The sequence below is a fragment of the Haliaeetus leucocephalus genome, unplaced genomic scaffold (assembly GCF_000737465.1).
Source record: "Haliaeetus leucocephalus isolate CR32 unplaced genomic scaffold, Haliaeetus_leucocephalus-4.0 Scaffold222, whole genome shotgun sequence".
NCBI lineage: Eukaryota > Metazoa > Chordata > Aves > Accipitriformes > Accipitridae > Haliaeetus > Haliaeetus leucocephalus.
This window is the reverse complement of record NW_010972658.1, coordinates 235,268-259,054: the sequence shown is the minus strand read 5'-3', so window position 1 is coordinate 259,054 and position 23,787 is coordinate 235,268. Positions and strand designations below refer to the sequence as shown.

The 23,787-nt window shown below is 35.4% G+C and overlaps 1 protein-coding gene across 1 annotated transcript in view; it reads left to right on the top strand.

The window, feature by feature from the left end:
- KIF15 (kinesin family member 15) overlaps positions 1–23,395 on the top strand; it is a 37,871-nt gene extending 14,476 nt beyond the window's left edge. The window contains exons 13-34 of the mRNA XM_010566966.1: positions 937–1,114; positions 1,540–1,681; positions 4,082–4,223; positions 4,556–4,732; positions 5,657–5,764; positions 6,555–6,660; positions 7,200–7,365; positions 8,779–8,929; positions 9,969–10,054; positions 10,492–10,567; positions 10,853–10,939; positions 11,903–12,007; positions 12,876–12,998; positions 15,003–15,149; positions 16,138–16,242; positions 16,529–16,693; positions 17,142–17,248; positions 19,887–19,959; positions 20,567–20,604; positions 22,276–22,441; positions 22,875–23,006; positions 23,312–23,395. Of these exons, the coding sequence (XP_010565268.1) occupies positions 937–1,114; positions 1,540–1,681; positions 4,082–4,223; positions 4,556–4,732; positions 5,657–5,764; positions 6,555–6,660; positions 7,200–7,365; positions 8,779–8,929; positions 9,969–10,054; positions 10,492–10,567; positions 10,853–10,939; positions 11,903–12,007; positions 12,876–12,998; positions 15,003–15,149; positions 16,138–16,242; positions 16,529–16,693; positions 17,142–17,248; positions 19,887–19,959; positions 20,567–20,604; positions 22,276–22,441; positions 22,875–23,006; positions 23,312–23,395 (2,664 nt within the window). The remainder of the gene's footprint in view (positions 1–936; positions 1,115–1,539; positions 1,682–4,081; positions 4,224–4,555; positions 4,733–5,656; positions 5,765–6,554; positions 6,661–7,199; positions 7,366–8,778; positions 8,930–9,968; positions 10,055–10,491; positions 10,568–10,852; positions 10,940–11,902; positions 12,008–12,875; positions 12,999–15,002; positions 15,150–16,137; positions 16,243–16,528; positions 16,694–17,141; positions 17,249–19,886; positions 19,960–20,566; positions 20,605–22,275; positions 22,442–22,874; positions 23,007–23,311) is intronic.
- The last annotated feature ends 392 nt before the right edge of the window (positions 23,396–23,787 follow it).

Below are 23,787 nucleotides of genomic sequence, written 5' to 3'. Positions count from 1 at the left end.
ATGGAAGGGACAATGGGTGGGTTTAGAGCTTATGAGTTTGCATAAGAGGAGAGGCTAGTAAGGGTGATGTCATGGTGGGAGCTTGCTACGGGCCACCTGATCTGGGTTAGGTAGAGGACTAAGTCTCCTTTAAGCAACTCAAGGAAGTCTCCAAATCACAAATCCTCATTCTTATGGGAGACTTTAACCTCCATGATATCTGTTGAAAGGGAAGGACAGCAGGATGCAAGTAATACAGCAGGTTTCTGAAGGATAATAACACAGATGCTAGATGGGCCAATCAGGGGTGATGCAGTCTGGAGCTGTTTGAGGAAGGCAAGTAGCAAAGTACATACCTAAGGCTTCAGGAGAGGAGGCTTCGGGTTATTCAGGTATCTGGTAGGTGTGGTATTTGTGAAGCAGTTTTGAAGAACAAAGAAGCTCAAGAGAGAAGGCAGATTCATTAAAAACAATTTCCTCCAAGCACAAGTAGGAAAAAGGAGTAGATGTATTAGAAGACCAGCTTGAACCTGTGGCTCATAACTGAGCTCCAAAGTGAAGGGGGCGGGAGGGGGGGAAAGTACAGAAGTCAGGACAGTCATTAAAGGACTATAGAAACATTACTATGGCACGCAGGGACAGTGTTAAGAAAGCCAAAGCTCAAAGTTGAAACTGCAAAGGGATATCAAGAGCAACATGAAAAGCTTCTACCACATTATTACCAGTAAAAGAGTAAACATATAAAATGTAAACCCACTGTCTTTTTTGAGAGCAGATTCCAACAGAGTAGGAAAACTAACAAAAAAAAAATTGGGGCGGTTTTAACCACTATAGGGAATACTTTTTTCCCCCTTCCATTACAATTTAATGCGTATTAAAGGTTGTAGAGCAACAGCTAGATGTGTATAGCATTGTCTGGAAAAGAAAACCTGTTGAATAAAATACTGCTTATCATAGATGGAACAACACCCACGAATTGCAAAGTATGCCATGGAGAACCATAACCTCAGAGAGGAGAATAAAAAACTTCGTTCTTTGCAATCAGTTAAAAAGGCTCAAGAAATTGATGCTCAGACCATTGCAGAACTAGAAAAAGCTTTTTTGGAAGCTTCAGCCACAGAGAAAAATACTGGAGGTAAAAATATGCTAATGTTTTCCAGCTAAATAAGCTTACTATATTTCTGTTGTGTGTAGTATTGAAAATGTTGTCTGTCTTGATGTATTTTTGCCTTCTTCAAAGTGGTACCTGAAGACTGATTTTTTACTTTAGGTTTACTTCATTTTATTCACATTGGCCTTCAAGCAAGTACAGCAATAGGGAACTTGGTGTTGTGCATCTTGTGAACACCACCCATAATCTCATTTCGTTGTCCTTAGTTGTCATGAAGACTGCAGTAATATTAATTATTCTGGTTTTCATGTGGATTGTTGCTAATACCCACTTTCTTCAATCTCAATTGCTGCTATGTTGTTCAAAAACCTACAAATGCTTTCATTTTACTAAAACTTAAGCTATTTGAGCTATTCTGTGATTTCAGAGGGTCTATGTTTGTTCTTTAGGTCATCATTTATATTCCACCACCATATCAGTGGAAGGCAACTCACTGGCATCTGTTGAAAGGCTGAAAGCACGCCTGCTACAGACTCAAAGTGAACTGGCAAGTTCAAAACAAGAATATGAAGAATTTAAGGAGCTAACCAAGTGAGACAAAACAGTATAGAAATGTCTTAATTAAATGTCTTTAAATAATTACTTATATTGATTTTTAAAAGTTAGTCTCAGATCCTGAATATACGGTCTAAGTATACTCTTCGCATGTGAGAGAGGGCCAGGTTAAGAAAAATGGCATGTGCACAGAATATGTTCCTGTTGAACTTAGTTACTCCCAGACTAGGAAACAACCATGATGCAATCTGAAGGCATGTCTGCACTGTTGCAGATTTCTTTGTCTTTCCAAAAGCTCTTCTTTATGCTAAGATGCAAAACAGCGCTTCACAACATGCAGGAGATGCACATACCCTGGAATTCTGATGGCCACCTGCTTAATGGAACAGAGAGAGTTTGGCTTAGTTTCCATGTTGAGCAATTATTTTTCAGTAACTGAAGTATTACAGATGGAAGCAGTGACAGGAACTAAGAGTTGATGGGTTTGTGGGGGTGGGTATTTGGGGGTTTGTTTTTGGTTTAGTGCAACAGTAGTTTTTAATATAACCTCTTTAAGATTGCAAGTTTGAGTCACCATAAATGTAGAATCCAAGCACCCCAGAAAATTTTGGCTAACCTGTTGGTTAATTTTTTTGTCTCCACTTCAAAGGTTTTTAAGAAGGCAGTAATACCACTACCTCGAGTCTTGTTATTGGAACAGAGGTTGAATTAAAAGCAAAGCAAAGAGCTTTGAATTTGGAGCTTTGAATTTGGAGCAAAAACATGGTGTCAATAGTTCATTTATGTCCATTTGCTTTGGCATCTAAACATGAGATAAGGGTCTACTTTGCCCTTACTAACGTAGTCAAGAATTTACTGTCATTGTTCTCCTTGAGGGCAGCACAAGATAATGCAAAAGGCCTGAGTAATACCTTCAGTGTATATATATTCATATGCAAGTGAATAATACATGCTTAACTTGATCAACCCCATTTCTGAAAAATTCTCATCCTGTTACTGGAGATACAAGAAAAATAATTGCATTTCCAGCAAATGAAATATAAACCTGGAAGGCAAAAGGGACCTGATATTTTTTAACTATATTTTTAGCTTGTACCTAATGTTCCTTTTTATTGATTTAATTGAATCTAGAATATAATTCTAGAAGCATTGGGCACAAGATAGTTCCATTTTTGCCTTCCCACTTTTTTTTTTTCAAAGTAGCTTTGTGATGTTCTTTTTTGCTTATTCAGGCCACTGTACAAATCTGTATTTTTATTCTTAGATTTCTGTGTAGCAAATCCTATGAACTTTATAAATCGTAATGTTGTCATCTACTGAGTTTATCAATTCAGCAATCCGTCTATTGTCCTGTATCATTAGTTACAATGCTTTATTTTTATCTTCAGATATTAATTACTTTCTTTTCCTACCCATTCAGTGTATTCCTATTTTATGTATTCTATGTTTTGTGCATGTCTTGCTTTCTTGATAGTATGTGTGCATTTTTATTATCAATTACTGACATTTTCTTAGTGGAGTGCAGTCAAACAAAAGTGTGCTTTTGAGCCTCTGGATTCACCTCTGGATTTCACTAAGCTTTAAACTTGTTTCCAGCTTCAGAGTAACTGGATGCTTAATTTTACATGCAAGTGTAACTATATGCTGTAACTGAATGAGTAAAATTTAACAATTTCACAAAATCAATGTATGCTAATTTTTCTATTGTCCAATAGCAGTCAGAACTAAAGTTGTACTCTGTTCCATAGGTTTTGTTGCAGATGCTAAAAACTTGAGGGAAAGTGATAGCATTAAACTGCCAAAAGATGAAATAGTGTATTTCCTTCTGCCTGTAGACTGTGACCCTACAATTATGCCAGTAAGGCCAATTATCACAGTAACAGCATGTAGCTCTGCAAAATACCTTATGAAAATTATTCCTAAATTTCTGCTCAACTGTGGGATTTAAGTTAAAGTACTCTTAGAGGGCAAAATAATCTCAACAGAGCAGCACTTCCATTAAAAACAAACAAAAAAATCTTTAAAGGATTTTCTTTAATCCTGGCAAGCACCAGTTCAGACTTTTCATATAACTGGATAACATTTTTAAAGCTTAAAACCATATTGGTATGGGTGATATCACTTTCTCATAAAAGGAATTGCAGAGCGCTCAGCTTATTTCTTAACGTGTAACGGATTTTTTTCTGACACGTTTAGTTATCCATCTGCTTGCTTCATTATGCAAGCACAAATAAGCTTCTTAGCTTTTTAATTTTTTTATTTTTTTTTAACTTTTTAATACAGCAGTGGTGGCTTTCTTCTCAAAATAATGTATTTCAGTGTTTGGGCAAGAGTTCAGCTTCAGCTTGCTCATTGGCAATACTGTAGCTTATTCTTACTGATGCAAGGGCATACTGATGGAGTGGTTTTGACAGTAGTAACATACTTCCTAAACAGGAAAAAGCATATGGAACAGGAATCAGAGCTTCAATCCCTTCGGAAAGCAAACCAACATCTTGAAAACATTCTGGAGGCGACCAAAGCACACAAGCGTCAAGAAGTCTCTCAATTACATAAGCTACACAGAGAAACTCTTAAGGTATAAGTTTATTTAAAACTACACATACTTACTCCTGAGTTGTGTGAGAACATAAACTTTCATTTGTACAATCCCTTAACCTAACTAGTGTTCTGGTGTGTAATCCATATGTGATAAACCAGATACACCGCTTTTTTTGTTCCGAAATACTTACTGAATGACTGCCACTGTAATCAGATGACAAATCTGAAAAAGTGTAGTGGTTTAGAACTAACCACTTTAAGCATTTTATTTCATTATTCTACTTATAGAACTATGAAATACAATACCAGACAAAGTCTTAATTCCATTTTATGGTTAAAATAAAGACTGCTTTGTAATCTTTATAACAGAACATAACCACTCCAACAAAAGCTTACCAGTTAAGATCTCGCCTAGTGCCACGAATAAGCCCAGAAACCTTGGATTATCATTCTGAAGAGATGGATGACATTTTGAAAGAGCCGGTTCCCCCAGAGGTGAATGAACAAGCATATGAGGTCATTGCTGAGGAGCTCAAAGTGGCACAGGTGAATGTTCTGAATAACGACTGAAGTATATGTGTAACTTTATAATAAAGTGGGTTTTGGCATGAAATACTTTCCCCTCACCAAATATATTTGAATTTGCATGGGAAACTGAAGCACTTGATGAATACTTAAGGCCTCACTAAACAGTTCTCTAATTGTACTTACTAACATTTCTCTAACTGTACTTACGGACATTTACAATGAAAATATTGAAAGGGATTTGAGAGTTGAATATCGCAAGTAGTTTAAGATATACAGGGCATTTAAATTTTTACTGTTTTAACCTGATAACTTGTCTCCAAGGAAACTTCTTTATAAGTGTCTGGTGATGGCTACATTTAGAACAATACCCAAACTCAATATATAATACTGCATTATTTGAAGAAACCTGCCAAATAATGCTTGTCCATCATTATACCTTAATTGTCTTGTATCTTTCCTAAAGGGCAGGGAAGGACTTTTGTCACACAGAAGAGTGCTACAAAGTTATCTGAACTACTCTCTAGAAGCTGGAACTAACTTCAGTGCATGTAAAACCCTGGCACAACAGCCAAAACCCCTCTTTGATACTTAACCATAGTGCAGAGATCCTGTAAGGAATTTAGCTAGTGTGTATTTTGAATAACTTCTTTTTAAAGCCTTATTTCTCCAAGATAAACATGTGTCTGAAAACTAAGCGTTTATTGGATTCAGTCCTTGTATGCCCTGACAGATTTTCTTGTGTTCTGGCGGTTTAATGGCAATAGGAGGAATCAGCTACTTAAGATACCAGTTTATTTTTGAATGTTCCGTTTTCTGTTGGTTTGGATCATAAAAAAAGAAAGTAGTTGACGTTTTTATATTTAATATGCACAGACTGCCATATGGCATATGAGAATAACTGGAAGATGGGTGCTCTAATTTTGAGTGTCTCTTGCGTCACAGGAGCAACTGAGCACAATGCAGACAAAGCTGGATGAAGAGGAAAGCAAGAATATAAAACTCCAGCAGCATATTAATAAACTGGAGCATCATTCTGCACAAATACAGGAGGTGAGAGAACAATAATAATACAGGGCTATATGTGAGTGTGTATATATATGACAAGGTGATATCTACCACACTCATACTACTGTGTCATCTGGTGAGGTCTGCAGTGTTACTTGCATTTTGACTTTTGAAAAATTTACATAGCATCATAGTTCAGGGCTGTGCAGGAAGACAAGGACTTCATTTAACATAACACTGCAGGTTTGGGGTTTTTTGTTTTTGTTGTTTTAAATGTTGTGATTCTGAGCCTGCTTGATCTTAACTATAAGCAAATAGACACTCAAGATGGCTGTGCTTGGTTTTGGCCAACTTCATGATTTCTGGAAAACAGCAATAGTCACAAGGAAATTTTCAACTTTAGAATGCTGAAAATGCTACTTGCCTCAGCTGGAACTGAACTGAAATGTCCTTACTCTATAAAATAATTACAAGTCTTCCTTAATCGCTAGATTTGATTTAGTACAGAAAAGGAAACAAGGCCTGTATTCTTCCCAGATTAATCTCATCTCTGATAGCTCTGTTCTGAAGTAAATCTCAGCTCGTAAGCTGTGGGTTGCTTTTAAATAAACTTTTTAGATAAGGTAATGTCTTCACTTATATTGAATTACTTTTTTTTTTCTTGGACTTCTGTGGATTTCAGATTCATCAAACATCAAATTTAAAGAAAAATTCATCTTGTATTTATAATCAGCTGATGAAATGCCATAATACGTTATTACATCATTGTTACAGCTCTGTGACTTAGCCACTCCTACGTTTCCTTCCGTTTAAAAATTTTATTTCTCTTCTCAAGCTTCTTTCATCTGAAAGGAATGACTGGAATAAAGAGCGCCAGGAGCTCCTTGAACAGATGAAATCACTTGAAAAGCAGTTTCAAGACAGCGAAAGCAAGATTGATAGTAAGTCTATGTAAAACTGAAATTCCATATGAAGTTTTGAGGCGTCTTAGTGTTTTGAATCAACAATAGCACATGCTGAGTAACTATTCGGGTTAGTCATACTGGTTTGATTTTTTTTTTTTTATATTTTTTTAAAGAAAAAAAATCTAATACTTGCAGACCAGCTTTTCTCTCCCCAGTCTTGCACAGTATACAATACTCAGAATTGTTCTCTGTTCACTCTGAATGTGAAGGGAGTACAGGATATAGTATTTTAAAAAAATATTAACTAAAAATAAAGGGAAAATCCTCTCTTGGCCTATGGAAATGCAGTGATATTGTCCGGAATGTTTTTGATTCTGCCTGTACTCCTCAGTTCTTGAAGTCAGTGTTTCATTGACCTTTTCCATTTACAAATCCTTTGTGTGTGTGACCTTCAAGGTTAATTCCACTGAAAATGTGTAAAGTTTTGTGAGACTTTCCCAGGATGTTCTGTAGTGTTACATGTCCTGTATCTAGCACAGTTTTCCAAATAACGTAATTTGTTTGGTTTTTGACAGTATTAAAAAGTGAAGTCTATGACTTGCGCATTGTCCTGCAGTCTGCAGACAAGGAGCTGTCTGCTGTAAAATTGGAATATAGTGCCTTTAGGGAAAAGCAAGAGAAAGAAATCAGTCAGCTTTCTGGTAGACATATGGATGTACAGTTCCAGCTGGACAGTGTCAGGTATGTTGGCAGTTTGGTAAAATGCCTTAACCTCCCTTCTGGATGCATCTAGTGATTTAGTTCTTTTCTGCATGTGAACTTGCACTTTACATCTCTTATTTAAAGTTGTTATTCTGTGATTATGTCCTTTGCTTATTTTTTTTTTTCCCTCAATTCTTTCCATGCCTATTTCAGAGCCATGAGAGGGAACATGGTGAAATTAGCAGAAAGAAAATAAAATGAGGCTTCCTTTATTTTGGTTTGCTATAGCGTTTTCCCATTAAGTAGGATGTACCTGTAAACTTATTGATCTCCAAAAGTTAAGTGGCTGAAGTGGCATAGTTTGTGGGTTTTTTCCGATTTATTCTTAAAAATTAACTGTTACTTCTCAGTCTGGTCACGTGGAGCAAATGACATAATGATGCTGCTGTAAAAATACAGAAAGAAAGAAACCATAAAAATAAACTGAAGTTTGGCTAGTGAAGCCTGAAAAGCTCACTATGTTCTAGGCAGTAATTGCCATTATTATTGGGAGGTGAAAATCAGTGAGGTTTTTAATCATTAGTGCGACTTAGTTATGTTGGGTTTTGTTGTTGTTGGATTTTATTTGTTTTGTTGGGTTTTGGTTTTGTGGGTTGGTTTTTTTTTTTCCCAGAAAGCTTAACTATGTTATTGCATTATAGTGGGTCATGTCCTAGCTGAAGTCATTTTTTGAGTGATGCATTGTGAGACTGGGAACCTAGAATTGAATTAAATGTTGTGGTTTCATTGATGCCTTCTGTGTTAGCAGAAGAACTGACTATCTGGAAGGCATTCTTTCTATAGGCTCTCCATTAATAACATAATTCATAACACTTGTCTAGCAGCTCTTTTACCCCTCTTTGCTTTTTCACTTTTGTGAAAGATCAAATTAAATAAGTTTTCAGGGCAACAATTTAGATGGAAATAACCCAGACTTGCCCAGAATATATGAAGATTTTATATGGGATAAATAACCTAGAGATCAACTAAGCAGATGTAGGTACTGAGGATCATTCTAGCAAAATCTTTTGTCCAACAACTGGCTAAAAAAAAATAAATAAATTAAAAAAATGGGTGAACACCATTATCAAGACACAGTGACTGAAATTTCTGTAGAATTTTGTAGGTAAATTATTTCTAGAGATCAAAAAGAGTACTCTGCCTTCTCTGCCACTGTCACTTAAATTTCCTGTGCCCTTCATAAATTTGGGGTTTCTCAGTTTAAAAAAAAAAAGTTACCATTTATGTCAGTCATTTGTTTCTAAAATAACTGTATTCTGTACATTATCTGAAGAGTATAAAATAAAATTAATTGGAGTATTTTTATAATGAAACAAACCCTTATCTTAATATTCTGGGTGGGCTTGGTTTTGTTTTGTGGGGTGTTTTGTTTTGTTTTGTTTTTTTATAAAGGCTAGAACATGAAAAGATTCTTGAAGAAAAAGCAAGCCTGCAGGATGACTATGACAATTTGCAGGAAGTAGCGAAGTTTGAGACAGATCAACTGAAACAACAACTTGAGGACAGAAAACAAGAAGCAGAAGCAATGAAAACTGAGCTTTGTGTAAGACAGTCAAGGCTTTTAAAGGACTTTATTATAAGGTTACTCATGTAGCCAGATTGTTTAATTCCTGTTATTGTATCATTGATAATAGATTCTACAGTAATAAGAGGTTTCCTGGTGATTTCATTTGGAAGATATACCCAGAATCTTTTTTAAAACTTAGTGCAATATTTTTGCAACCGCAGGCTACAAGAAATATCCGATAGCATGATGAAGTAGCAGAGCTTTTGGCTGAAGAAATTGCTCTGGAAATGTTGAGATGGGTTAATTAGTAAAGGAATAAGAAACTGCTTTGGAAAAGAATGCTGACATCGAAATGCTGGTGACCTTTCATCTCAGTGCTAGTGAAGACTAGCTTACTTACGCTATCTTTACAAAGCAGTTTCTTAAAAGTTTTTGTAGTGGATGCGATCTTGTTAAAATGATCTATGGCTTTCTGTGGTGGATCACTGTCCTGCAATTTAGTTGATGCTGTCCTTGAAAGCCTGTCAGACTGCAGTGACTGCAAAACAGCAGTAAGGTTGCTCAAGGGCTTTTGCAAATGATTTTGCCTGCTTTTCTGCAGTGTACACTGTGCCTGCTCAGCAAGTTTGCTCCAAGTTTTCCCTTTTAGTGTTTAAAGGAATACTGACAGATTGAAGATGATTATTTTAAATTCTTTATAGTCTAATATCTTGAACTGCTGGTTAGAATTTGAAAAATCGCCCCAAATTAATCTACAGTTGAAAATTCCAATTTCTCCATTTAAAGCCTTGGATATTGAGGAACATAATAGCTATATGAAATCATGATCAATGGCAGGTGAAAAGAGCTGATTGCTTAATATAATATATTATAAATTGCTTAATATAATATAATAAGTAAGAGTTTACTTTTGAACTTGTCCAGGACAAAGCTAAAGATCTTTCTGTTTCCATTTAATGTTTGGGGTGGACTGGTTTCAGTCATCTTAGGAGTTTTAGATTTTTATTTTGGTTTTAATTATTCTAAAGACCTTATATTGTAACTTGTTATAACAACATATATTTTGACATTCTAGAACCTTTTGAAACTCCTGAAAACAGAAAAAGAACATAATGAAAAACTAACATTACAATTACAAGAAGACAAAGAAAACAATTCAAAGTAAGTTTTAATTAGTGGTGGGGTTTATTTTCATCTGACTTCATTTGTTTTGTCCTGTGCTAGGTTTTGTATTCAGATGGGGATCCTGTTTGTAGAGGTGTTTTTCCCCAGCTGAGTGGAGATAATTATTTAATGGGCTTTTTTATCTTATCCAACTTAGACCAGCACTTCATTTTAATGTATTCAATTAATATGACAAATCTAATTTCATTACAAGTACAGTTCTTCATATCAAAGATAAAGTTCCACTGCTGATAGCAGCGTATAGCTAGTAACTAAACTATTAGTCTTTTTGTATAGCACTGAGAAGGTGATAGTTAAATAACTCTTAAAAAAAATTAAGTGCAAATAAGAATAAACTTATATGACTCGATTCTTGTTAAAGCTCTCTTGTGTTCTGATTATATTTCTCACTAAAAATATGTTTTCTTCTCCAGGGAGCGCTTGAAAGTACTTCAAAAAGCACAGGTGGAGAAACCATCCTCTGAAATGGTGACACAGTGTGAGCAGCAGGTATGACAGCAGAATTGAATGTCTCAATGATGTGTTCCTGGATTTCCTTGTGCGTTAATAGCAATTTTATGGCAAACTGACTGTTCTGTTGATTACCAGCAAAATAAATGTGGAGTTCTCAAGTTTCAGATTGTTAAGCTACTGCTTAATTTTTCTGGTAAGGTAAACAACTTGGTTCCTTTCCTTTTTTTTTTTTTTTTTTTTTTTTTTTTTAATGGCTTTGTGCTTTACAAAACATACTTCAAAAGCGATTAGTCTCTCCTTCACAATTATTATTTCTTCTAGGAAGCAAAACTGCGGAAATTGGAACAGGAGCTGGCTGCTGCTGAAGAGATTATTGTTTCTTTGAAGAAGACAAATGATACGGAAAAGGTTTGGGCTTATTTCTGTTACTGATACCCGGTTTTGTGGGTAACTGTTCTGTAGTAGAGTTGAAAGCCCAAAACTTTTCTGTGATACTTAGTAATTCTGTGCTTCTGGGCAATCCTGGCTGCGTATCTATGTAAAATAAATCCTACCTTTTTACTGCATGGAGTTTGCAGGGTGGTACGAAACTGGTATGCATTCAGAGAAAACACAAGATAACTGAAGGTTAAAAAAAACCCCAAGGTAAAGCTGTCTACTGGACAAAACATTCAATGCATAAACGACGCATAGTTCCCCTGATGGGGCCTTTTAGTCAGTGCCATGTTGTAATGGGCTAATAGAAAAGGTAAGAAAAGTGACGAAAGAATGTGACTGTGGGTATCTTTGTTAATAAAACCAAAGCACTTTTACATGAGAAGACTGTTCCAGTGTCTTGAAAGCTTAAATAGCAAAAGTTCTCATAATACAAGCATTTATGCTGTATGTAAAACAGGCATAAGAAATCACATAGTGCATTTACTATCCAGCATGATGCAATGGTAAGCCTTGCTTTTTCCATGCTAAAACCAGAAATTTTATATGTATATGGTCAGAAGAATGTGGTATTGTCAGTGCAGTGGTGTTTCTTCAATGTGCCTTTTCCCATTACAAACAAATGTAACCTTAAACTACAGTACTTCTGTTCTCCTATTAGAAAGCCATTACAGCCTGAGACTAAATCAGAGGGCTAGTCTTCTCTTCTAATTAACACAGCAGGTGTTATGGAGGCTTAATTCTTCATATGCATGCTTAAAAGCTAATGATTTAACAACAAATTTCCTTTTACCCCTTTACATGTGCATTGAGGCTCCATTGTCAAATGATTGTTTGAAATTTGGGATTGACAAGTTATACACCAAAGAAAGTCCAGGAATAAAATATATATAAATTATATATAATGTATGAGGATTAACTTTTTTTATGTTGCAGGAAGTTGTAACTGGCTTGATGAGACAGATCCAGGAGCTGAGGTCTTCGGTTAATCATAAAACCGCGTCCATAAATGGGTTGACAAGAGAGCTCGAGGATATAAATGTATGTTCTGTCATTTTGAAGGACATGGTATAGTTTTTCAGAAATGGGAGGCAATGACATGTCTTATCGTGGGTCTCAAACAGCATAACTTGCTGTAGTGTTTTAGAAGGAAACTTCTTTGTTTTGACATGTTGAAATCTTCTGAACATTTTATGCCTAAGGCTGTCTTGAAAACTGAACTCTCTCCACATGCTGGGTAAAGAGCAGTGTCTCTAAAGAGACCTATTCACATCCTGTAAACTACACTCGGCGGACAGTCACATTTAGATTTTCTCAGAAATTGGCCATTTAACACCCTAACAATTCAAGCTGAATTGTAAATTAATTTTTGAGGGAGTGAATTTTTATGTTGCTGATATTACTATGTTCTGCATCTGAAAACAAGCAAAAAGAACTAAAACTATGTGTTTGAATAACTATGAATAAATATGATGCATCTTCTTTATTAAAATAGGTCTGGTTTGCAAGCTGATAGAGCAACCCACAGAATACTTTAGATAATGTATATGTATGAACTATGAATTCAAAAGGTCCTACAGACAAAATGGTGATGAGACAGACTTCTACATATGGTTATCTGTTTTTTAATAATGGTTTTAGTGGTTAATATACATTGTGGTGGCTATTACATATTAAATTAATAATCTTTTTCCATTGTTCTGACAACTCATTTCTAATAAAATCATTTGTACAATTTAGCAAGTATGATATATCATTCTGATTTTAGTCATTCACATGGAGATTTTAAACATTTGTAATTGTCATCATAAGATTTGTGATATACATTTATTTGTATTATGTTTGCCAACTTTCTTTGATAACATGTATTCCTAAAAAACTCTAAAATTTAATTGAATACTTTTTGTAGTGCAAGTATAATCTTGTTCTGGCTGCAAAAGAAGAAAGCAAAGGAATCATAGAGAATCAGGAAAAGAAGATTGAAGAACTGAGGGAAGCCTTGGAGAGAAGACAAATAGCTGATAACATTGAGGTAAAAACATAAATGTTGGTGTATTATGAGTATTTGTTCAACAGACCAACTGGATGTGGTTTTGCTTAAAATACTTGTGTAAAACTTAACCTCATTTTAGTTCAAACTATAGCTAGTTAAGCTCTTCTTAAAGGAATTTTTCATGAGATACCTGACAAATTCTGTTAAATTATCACATTACTTGACATAAATATTTTATAAGCTACTTCATAAAAACCTATGCTAAAAGCCTGGTTTAATTTTGTTAAGACCACTGAGGAATCATCAGCTGAATTTAATGGCAGCATTAGATGATGCAGCTGAGAAATTAAAATAGGTAGAAGAATATATTATGTTTAACATTATCTCTTCCCCCACTACTACTATATTCAGTAACATCTTTTCTTTACTCATAATTTTAACTAAAAGCTCCACCTGCTGGAAACAAGATTAAGGATGCATTGTTGATGCAACTGCAGTTTTGCTTTTTAAACTTCTATCTTTCTTTAACTCTGTCTTTTACTGTTACTGCCCTCACCATTATTTTGGTGAACATGTCCATCAGTCAAAACCACTAGCCTCTCCTTACAAATAATTTCTACAAGATCATCTCTCGTATTACATGTGCTTAGGCCAATCATACAGCACCAATGAAGTCTTCCAAAGTACTGTTTCCTTCTCAAAAAACATTTTAAAATGGATTTCTACTACGTTTAATAAACAGACTATCTTCTTTAATAATCATCTAAATTTGACATTCTGGAACCCAAAACTGAGTGACCTGCCAAATAGATCACTTTGTTACTTTTTTTTTTTTTAACTGAAGTACCAATTCTTACTAGAATGTTATCCTTGGGTGTATCAGGCTGTCCTGGTTTCAGCTGGGATGTAGTTAACCGTCTTCCTAGTAGCTGGTACAGTGCTATGTTTTGAGTTCAGTATGTGAAGAATGTTGATAACACTGATGTTTTCAGTTGTTGCTCAGTAGTGTTTAGACTACAGTCAAGGATTTTTCAGCTTCTCATGCCCAGCCAGGGCACCTGACCCAAACTGGCCAACAGTGTATTCCATTCCATGTGACGTCCCATCTAGTTTAGGAACTGGGAAGTGGGGGCGGGGGGGGATTCGCCACTTGGGGACTGGCTGGGTGTTGGTCGGCGGGTGGTGAGCAATTGCCCTGCGCATCACTTGTACATTTCAATCCTTTTATTATTACTGTTGTCATTATATTAGTGTTATCATTATCATTATTAGTCTCTTCTTTTCTGTTCTATTAAATCGTTCTTATCTCAACCCAGGAGTTTTACTTCTTTTCCTGATTTTCTCCCCCATCCCACTGGATGGGGGGGAGTGAGTGAGCGGCTGCGTGGTGCTTAGTTGCTGGCTGGGGTTAAACCACGACACAGGCTCCTGATAAAATCATAGTGTTTCTCCTCCTTCAACTTTGTACATCAGTTACTAATTTCCTTCATGCTTTCTTGACTGGAGAAGAACTAATCCAAGGTGGCATTTAAAATAACCAAGTACTGTTTCTCCTAGGTTAACACACCTTGTGTAGGTATGATACCCTATCAGAAAGGGTGGGAGTCTAGATCCTAGAATAAATCCAGAGGTATCTACAGCGTAGCAGTGCACTAAAAAAGCTGTAATCACTAATTTAGCATGGATTAAGATCTATACTTTCTTTTCTGGTTTCTTACTTAAAGAATTGTATCTCTTTTTAAGTATACATTATACTTTAAAACAGTGGTTGTTTCCAAATATCTCCTACAAGTATCTAACTAACTATACTGTGGGAAACTTCTCATTTTTGTTCTGCAACCAAGACAATGGATATGGAAAACATGCTAAAATAAGAAATTTCTAGATGGATGCTTACTACGATTCATGATGAAAAAGTGGAGGGAAAAGGGAGATGCTTGTAGCTGTTGGAAATCTTAACAACAATGGCAAAACATCTTGAAACAACTGCTTTAGAGTAGTAACTTTAACATTTCTTTCTTTACTCATCCAATGACAAAACAGAGGGACCTTCTGTGTGAAGACTTGCATCATACCACTGATCAGCTGATAAGACTGACAGAGGCCTCTAAGAAACATGATTCATTGCTTCAGTGTGCGCAGGAAGACATAACAAAGAAAGAAGCTCTAATCCAGGAACTCAGGGAACAGGTAAAACAAGGAAATTCTCATAATTAGCTCCTTGGGAGGGAGCTGTGGTTAACTGTAGCTTCTGGAAAAGGTTTTGCTTGTAATTTTAGACCATCTTGTATGCAGTACTCTTGGTCAAGAGCAATGCTTCTTCCTGTAAAAGCAAAGTAGTAGTTTAAAAGCTTCTGAACAAAGGCTAGATAACTCTTAAATACTTTGGAAATGGTGTCTAGAGATCACAAAAACATTTAGTCTGAAAGCAGAGTAAAATTATTAGTACCTGTAACAACAGAGCAACCTGAGGTTATAAGCAGTGTAACCGAGGGGATTAATTTTTCCTCTGCTTAACACTTATCCGCAAACAATATCATTATGTAATAGAGATAATTGTTGACCTCTAAATTATGTAGTCTGAGAGTGATCTGAAGCTTCTGCAGACCAAATAGCTATGTTAGGCATTTGTCCAAATTTTAGCTCTAGTTGTCACAACTGTTACAGTGCTAAGTATATTTGTGTTGGCAAAAACTCTAATAAAGATAAGTTATTTTGGAAAGAAGGGTTCTTTTGTCATGTTAGCATATTCTCTTTGAGGAAACTGATTAAATCTATACCAGTAAAATCTTTGTATCAAATCATGTTTTGACCAGTAATGTTTGCCAACAAAGTTCATAATAGTTTTTCTGTGCTAGCACGCCCTTTCAAAGGTAGATTGTGTTACCAAGGCAAAAAAATCAAATACCAACAACAAGGACAAAATTCAGATTAACTGCACACTATACAGTTATATAGTGTATATATGCTTTGAAAAATGCTTGTTACATGCAGCTATTGAATGATTAATAGTTATTAGGTAAATATAGAAAACAGTTATGAAAGTGAAGTCTAAGATAATCTAAAATAACTTGTGGTGTACTTAAGCTTGCTCAAAATAGAGATCTGGCTGCTGTTTTCTTTAGTATTTTTTGTGTATTACGAGCCAATTTTTAATTCTAATTGGGGTTTCTAATAGTTGGGCAAGATGACAGAAGAACTGGAGAAGAGGAAGAATGAATACGAACTAAAAATGAAGCAAATAGATTGCTTTGTGGAGTCATCTTCAGTAACATTTCCTCAGGTATGGCCTTTGTGAGAAAACATTTTCATTGTTATGACTGTTAAAACTCATTGAAAAGGACTAATAAACTTTATGGCATGGCTTCAGGCAGGGACCAGAAATGGCGATGTATTGAGAATGGTCAAATCCCATTCACCTTGTTTGTAACTTAAATGTGTTATTGATGATTTGTCTGCAGGAATTTATTAACATATGTCTCCAGTTAAGTATTATAACATGTAACCAAGCATTGGGGAAACAGTTCTTTACTAATAGTTTGTGGGGTTTGTTTCTTTTGACTTGCCAGTGTCCAAAAACTCCCCCTAATTTTGATGTGAATTTGGCAAAGCTGTTGGAAACTCATGAGCAAGAAATAGCTGATCGGAGGGCTTCTGCAATAAATCTGGAGCACCTTGTACATGAACTGAATGAAGAACGAAGAGCTAAAAATGATGAAATTCTAAGGCTGAAGGTACTATGAGTTAATCTCTACAGGCAATTTGTAAGGTTAAAGTAAGACAGAACACAGAGTTCAGATTTCCAATGAGCTCTGCTTGGTAGTCTGTCTGTTAAACAGGAAGGCAGTTCTTTGTCTTCTCTTTACCTAGGCTGGTAGCAAATGGTGACAACTTGCTTGAGGTGTCCATGTATCTCATTTTCCCAAGGACTGAGTTGGTTTGTGTTCATGAATATCAAATGGTAACATCATTTTTGCTGATGAAACTGTTCTGACTTATTCTAAATCAAGTTTCTAATGAAACTGTAAATGGAAGTGTGATGCAGATCTTTGCCAGAGAACTGTGCTTGTTTTCTGAGAAATAGTTTTGTCTTCTATTTTACTCAAATATATTAAACTGGAAATGAAAACAGGAATTGCAATTTGGTCTTCAAATAAAATGTTTCAAATTTCACTTGCTTAGGAACAATTAAATGAGTTGGAGAACTTGCGTCTGGAAATGCAGATATTGGTGGAGAACAACAGGAATTTACAGAGCCTTGTAGAAGCTCAGAGACTAAGCAAGAACAGGTAAAGGAAAATAAAACAAGAAAAACCTGTCTTAACTTGAAGCAATTAAGATAAACAAATTTACAGTTCTTATTTGAAATACAAGCTGACATATTGCTCATATAATTAGAGATTGACTCAGCCTTTTGTATGAAAATTGTTTACTGGCTTGTAAACTTTATTGCCTTTAAATCACAAACTCTTAAGTACAACAATGTTTTATAAATTAAATGGGAATGGAATGTAAAAGAATTACTTGCATACCATTTCTGTCTGTTTATATATTGCCATATCACTTGTGTGCAGTTATGGATTCAGTAGATGGGAAATGTCATAATGAATTCAACACATGTTTTAACATGGACATAAATGGAACTAGTTCTCCATCTTGTGTTTTTGAGGGTAAGGAATGAACTTCCTCTGAAAAGATGGTATGCTGCTGTGTACCTCAGATTGGAGGTACCCTGAAGTTTGCTTCAAACTAATCTGTACAGCTTAGTTTTGGACAGAAAATACTTTGTTTCATGGCTTACCTTTTTGGGGTTTTCTTTGTTTTCAATTTTGTAAAGAATTAAATAATCTGCTGTATTACATCTTGCGAAAAGAAATCTTAACTGGCAGCAAATAATTCTGTTGATATTTAATGACAATTCATTTTTAAGGGGCAATTTAGTAAACAGTAACTTAATGCTAGGTAGGAGTTTAATCTCTTTTTGCCTATTAAATGTATAAAAAAATATTTTCCAGAACTTTTCTCTCTATTCAATGAAGTATCAGTGTTGTCAGTTTTAGAACTGACTTTTTAGTAAGACAAGTATTTAACATAAAATAACACTACTGAATTTGCAAAATTAAGTATTCCAATTAGAAGATGCTGTGATTGCAGGTGTCTGTGCAACTCCATTTTGTCCTTGCATTATATGTATTTTACAGTAATCTTCAATTATGAAGAGATTCATTTGTGGAGAATATTCTGTGCACAAGGTGGGACAGATCAGATGCGATACTGAATGATGATGTTGTCTTTAGGGCCTTCTGCTTAGTTTGCAACAAACATTTGAAAGTGTGTTGTGAACTGAAATGGAAATCATAGAAAAACAAGAAATGGTTACCTTGCCATGGAAAACTGGATTCTGGGGCTTTGTCTTTCACACAGTTTATGGAGTAGGTTATTTGGACCCAATTTTTCACAGAAAAGCATTACTTTTACATTCCTCACTTGTTGGATTCCTTGCTTGGGACCTTGGAATGTAATTTGGATATGCACTAACAATTCTCAGCTGCTGTTAGTTGATAGGAGTTGTGGTTTGAATAGACAGAAGGCTAATTAGTATATTGCATGCTCTCTGAAAAATCAGGTTCAGATATCTCAGGTGGGGATATTCACAGCAGACACATGCCTCATACATTATGGGAGCAGCTGATAGCAGCAGCAGGTAGTAATCTTTTGTGTGGCCCAGTGTTAGGGAGCAAGATGATTTGATCATTGGTGTCACATGTCACATCTCATTACTTTGTCACATCTTGGACTGCATTGGAGGATGTTTTAGAATACAAAATGAGACCAAGTGCCTGCTCTCTTTTGGTATTTAGTGTTAGGGCAGGGAAGAGCAAGCTGTCTAGGAAAGGTCAGCCTTCACCTCTGTAATGCTAAGCCAGAGCAGGCTCAGTTCACTACTTTGGAGTTGGTAAAGGCTGACCAGTACTAGAATTTGAAAGGCTCAAGCATAACCAATGATTCTAAACTTGGAGGTTTTAAGGTTCATGTAAGTATCCACTGAGAGTAAGTAAACAAAGTGTGTTGCAGTTTTGTCCAACCATTTATAAGCTGGATGAATTTGGGTGGATTTTGGAAGTGGGTGGTACCAAAATTTAACAAGGAAAATACATGATTTTTATTTTAGTTCTCATAAGGTGTTAGACTTTTTAAGCGGGCATTTAATTAACGTTAACAAAAAAAACCACCCACATGTACACACATTTACTCTCTCAGACTGAGGCTGTTTATACCAGCTATGAAAAACAAATTGCCCTAGCTAGGTATGTTGACGAAGATTTTGAAAATAGCGATCTTTTATAATTGCATCAAATTACAATAACTGTTAATTAATGAAGTTCTTCCCTTATGGCACACTACAAGAATAAAGCGGTCCCAATGGTGTGTTAGTTTGGGGGTTATTTTAATTTTATGGTGTTTGCTTACTTCCATCCAATGTCATGTTTATTAAAAACTAAAAAAATAATAGGTTTTCAAGTCTTCTGAATACAAAAATTGTTTACCTTCTTAACTTGGCAAGACCACTGAGCAATGATCTTGTAGGAAGAAGTTGCTTTCTGCAGTCTATATGCACATGAACATCATGAACTAATAAAACATTTACCTCAATCCCAAAGCTGTCTAACATATGGTTGCATAGTTATTGCATTTTTGTTTTCATTAAAACATTAGTTTCTCTGTACTCATAAAAAAGGAAAATGTGATGTTCTTGGAATATAAAAGTTTAAGCCCTTCCAGAGTTGTTTCATGATGTTTAGTATTCCGAGTACAAACGTGTCAAAACAGCTACACACATTTACTGGTTTAACCTGCATAAGATGATATTTTTACAACCGGCTTACTTTGTTTCTGAGAAACTTTCCTCATTCTTGGTTTTTCTAGTGATCAGAAACATCCTGATATTCAGTACATCAAAGAGAAAGAGGAGGAGATTGCTGAAGAACGACTTGCCAAGGTATATTACCCTTCTCATGTCAGTTGCTGTTTCCCTGCTGTAAAGTATTATTAACATGTTTTCTTCTATTCTGTGGCAGTGAAACGAACACTGATTTCTAGTGAATTCTACCAGATACAGCCTTACGGTTTCTTACAGTCTTACATCTTACGGTTTCTGTCTTGGTCTAACACCAATGACCTGGCTGTCAGATTGCACAATAAGCAAAACCAGATTCGGATCACTAAATCTGACTCATCTCCACAGAGTTGGAAAGTGCAAATTGTGTCACTTGCTAACGTAAGGCTCTGCCAAAGGGAAGTTAATGTCGCAGCGGAGGTTGCCATGGATCTCCCTGACAGAAGAACCCCCATTAGAGCTCTGCTCTGTATGAATGGGCAGATAGATACTGCTGTGGGTCATTTGTGCTGGCATGAAATTGGAAATACGTGCCTATAGCAAAGAGATGAACTTGTAGTGAATATTAGACATGTGAGTTACTGGGCAGGAGGATGATTATGGTAGGATCTGCAATGAGATACGTAGCTTCAATTAAGTGACAATTTTAAATATATATATGTTTATATTAAACATTAAGAATATAACTAATATTTTTGAACTTTTACAGATTAGAGCAATGGAGGAGATGCTGAAAATCAAAGCAGAGTAAGTTTAAATACTATTTGTTGAACTGAAGACTTGTATTAAACTCATAAATACCAAAAAGGTATATTTAAGCAATGGAAGTCCAAGATCTGAAACTACACAAGATGTGATTTGGAAATGTTGTTTGCACTTCTGCAAGACACATTGAGTTCTTACTCTTTCTCATCAGTAGGTGGTAGTAGCACCTATTACTACATTTTCTAAAAGGGTAGCATTATGTATCAGGACAGTACTCTGAAATAAGTGGAACCATAGAAAAGCTGAAATTGGAAGGGACATTTTGAATTGTTTAAAATGATCTGTTTTGAATTATTTTATGTGCAGTGAATTCTAAGCACCTTCCTTTTCAAATTAAATTGAAATATTCTTTATTAATATCGTAAATATTTTATAATTTTAAATTTAATCTAATTCTTTGCTTTTTTTATGCTATTTGTTTAAATTTTTGCACTTCAGCTTAATAATGAAAGTTGTTTATTAGAGGATTCCTAGATTGTGTTTGCACTACTGTGCAAGTAGTCCTCAAAATTCAAGTGGTTTATACCTTGTATGGATAGTAGTCAAGAAATAAAATACTGAATTAGTAGATAAAAAATTAGTCTGAAAATGTTGCTCCTGCTATTCTTTTCCTGATCTGTACTGCTTCAGGATTCATAGTGGCTGAATCTCCTAATATTTGAGTTATTTACATTTAATGGAATGCTTTCTACGTAAGTAACTTCTTTTAAGGATGAAGATAATTTTTATGCACACAGTCACTTCAAAAGTAATTTATATTAAGTTTTCCAGAAACCTTAGTCTTGATGAGGGGTTATTTTGCTATTCGATGCATTGGTTTTTCACACCTGTCTCATCTCTAAAATAAGCTTTATAACAGTGCTACAATGTCTCATACAAACAAATAATGTACAAAGAGGAAAAAGATTCTTTAGTCGTCAAGAAAATGTCTTGACAAATGCAGCAAATGAATACTGTTTTCATAGAGTAGGTCTTAAACACCAGGCTTCAGTGAAACAAAACTGATGACAAAAACATTTTAATTTATGCAATATTTGAATAGACATGCAAAATTACTAAGGGTCATATATCAGTAGACAGGCTGCTAAGTTTGATGGCATGGTTTAATATTCTATGAACCTGATAGAATTAGAACATTTTCATCAGACAAGACATCTGTCTAAAGTGGTGGTCCTTCTGTTACCAGGCCAAACGAGCTCAGACCATGTCTGAGCTCTTCAGAGATGGTTCTGAGCAACAAGGCTATTAGGGAAAAGCCATATACAACCAAGCAATTTGGGGGAAACTTGAAGAGAGCAGAGTGCATCTGACAAATTTCCATGCCTTAGTTGAATTAATTCTAAGTGTTCTTGTAGGTGAAGCTTTTATTTTCTTTTATGAGTGGAGCTGTATGTCCTGGATTGGAAACAGCATACTTCCCAAAAAGAAAAGCAACTCCAAAACGCTGCCTAGTTACAAGAGTATCAAAATACAAGAGCTGTGAAGCCTAATGAAATTTTTCCTTCTCTTAGCACTGAGTTCTCAGGAAATATATTGCCTCAAAAGGATACTTTTAAAGGAGACTGCCTCCATCTGCAAGGCTGATTTTAGTAATTCAGTTGTACGCCATTTATGTTGTTTTTTTAATATTTTATGATTCTTTTACATTGGCAGATTAGAAGAGACCAAAAATACCCTCAAAATCAAAGAGAATACTTGTCTTGAAATGACTCTGGAGATGGAACGAACAAGAGCTTTGGAGCTGAAAGCATTTCATGAAAAAGAAGAAATTAGATCAAAACTGGAGGAAACATATGAAGAGAAAGACAGAATTGGAAAGGTTATATATGTATAATTTTTTTGTTGTCTTTAGAGTAGAATCTTATTCAGCAGAGGTAGAGCTGTTGCTAACTGGACAATACTCTGAATTAATTAGTGATCAAAGACTGCCTCTAAAAATGTTCTGTCTTGCAGTTTAGTTGTATGTGTAATGCAGCTGCCTGCACTAGTGGAAGTCCGGGTACAGAAATCACTGTTGCGACTCGTAATACAAATCAAATGGTGCTTTTTTTTCCTCCCTTTTAGAGGGATCTAATGTAGTACCTAAGGAGACACAAGACAACTATGTATTTCCTGAATAAACCCAACTCTTGCATCATATGTTACAACAAACTTAAATGTTAGTATGTTAATAGTTCTAAAGAAGCTATTTCTTCTGAAAACAGAAGGAGGGGCTACAGTTCAGAGGTACATGATGTATTTATTAATTACAGGAAATGGACTTGCTGAGGAAGCAAGTTGAATTTCTTGCTGAGGAGAATGGGAAATTACTTGGTCATCAAAACCTAAACCAGAAGATTCAGTATCTTGTGAAACTGAAAAAAGATTATGCTAAACTTGCAGAGGTAAGTTGCAGAGTAGAATACAGATGAACTAATGGCCTGACATAGAGAGCTACGTTTTGAGAATGAAAACAAAAGTTCTTGCTCTTTTGCTGGAGAGCAATAGATAGATACCTCTGATTTTATGCAGTTGTGTAGGTCATGGCTGGTCTGTCTCCTCACAGGCCCCAGACAAGAATCCCCTCATTTTATTTCCTCAGGTACATAGTGTATAAAACACTTAAACAAGTGTAGATACCACTTATTTAGAAATATGAAAGAAGTGAGTATAACTTCCTTAATACACCCATGTTTTTCCTGTTTTACAGGAGACTGAAAAACTACGAGTTGAAAATGCTTTTTTGAAGGAATCAAAAAGATCTGACATATGTAGACATCGCGATCAGCTATAATGACACAAATAAAACTGCAGAGCCCTATTTTTAAAGTGTACAGAATAAGCAAAAGCCAGTTGTCAAACTTGACTTTTGCTGTGGTCCTGGAATAATCAAGTATTTTAGTTCCTGGATTTTTTGCTGGTAATAACTTTTAGTGAAAAATTTTATTCCAGCTATGTGGGCAGCTTTCAATGACATATTAACACCTTCCTATAATTTTTCAAAAACTGATTTTGTATAGGTGCTGGAAGATACTTCCTTGAAACCTTCATACCTTGCCAAGGAAAAGCTTTCTCAGTGGGACCACACCTGGATTTTTGTTTCCTTTTGTACTTTTATTGAGGTTCCTACCTCTTCTGAAATACTATGTTTTCCACCAGACCCAAATTTTTAAAAGCACAATTTTT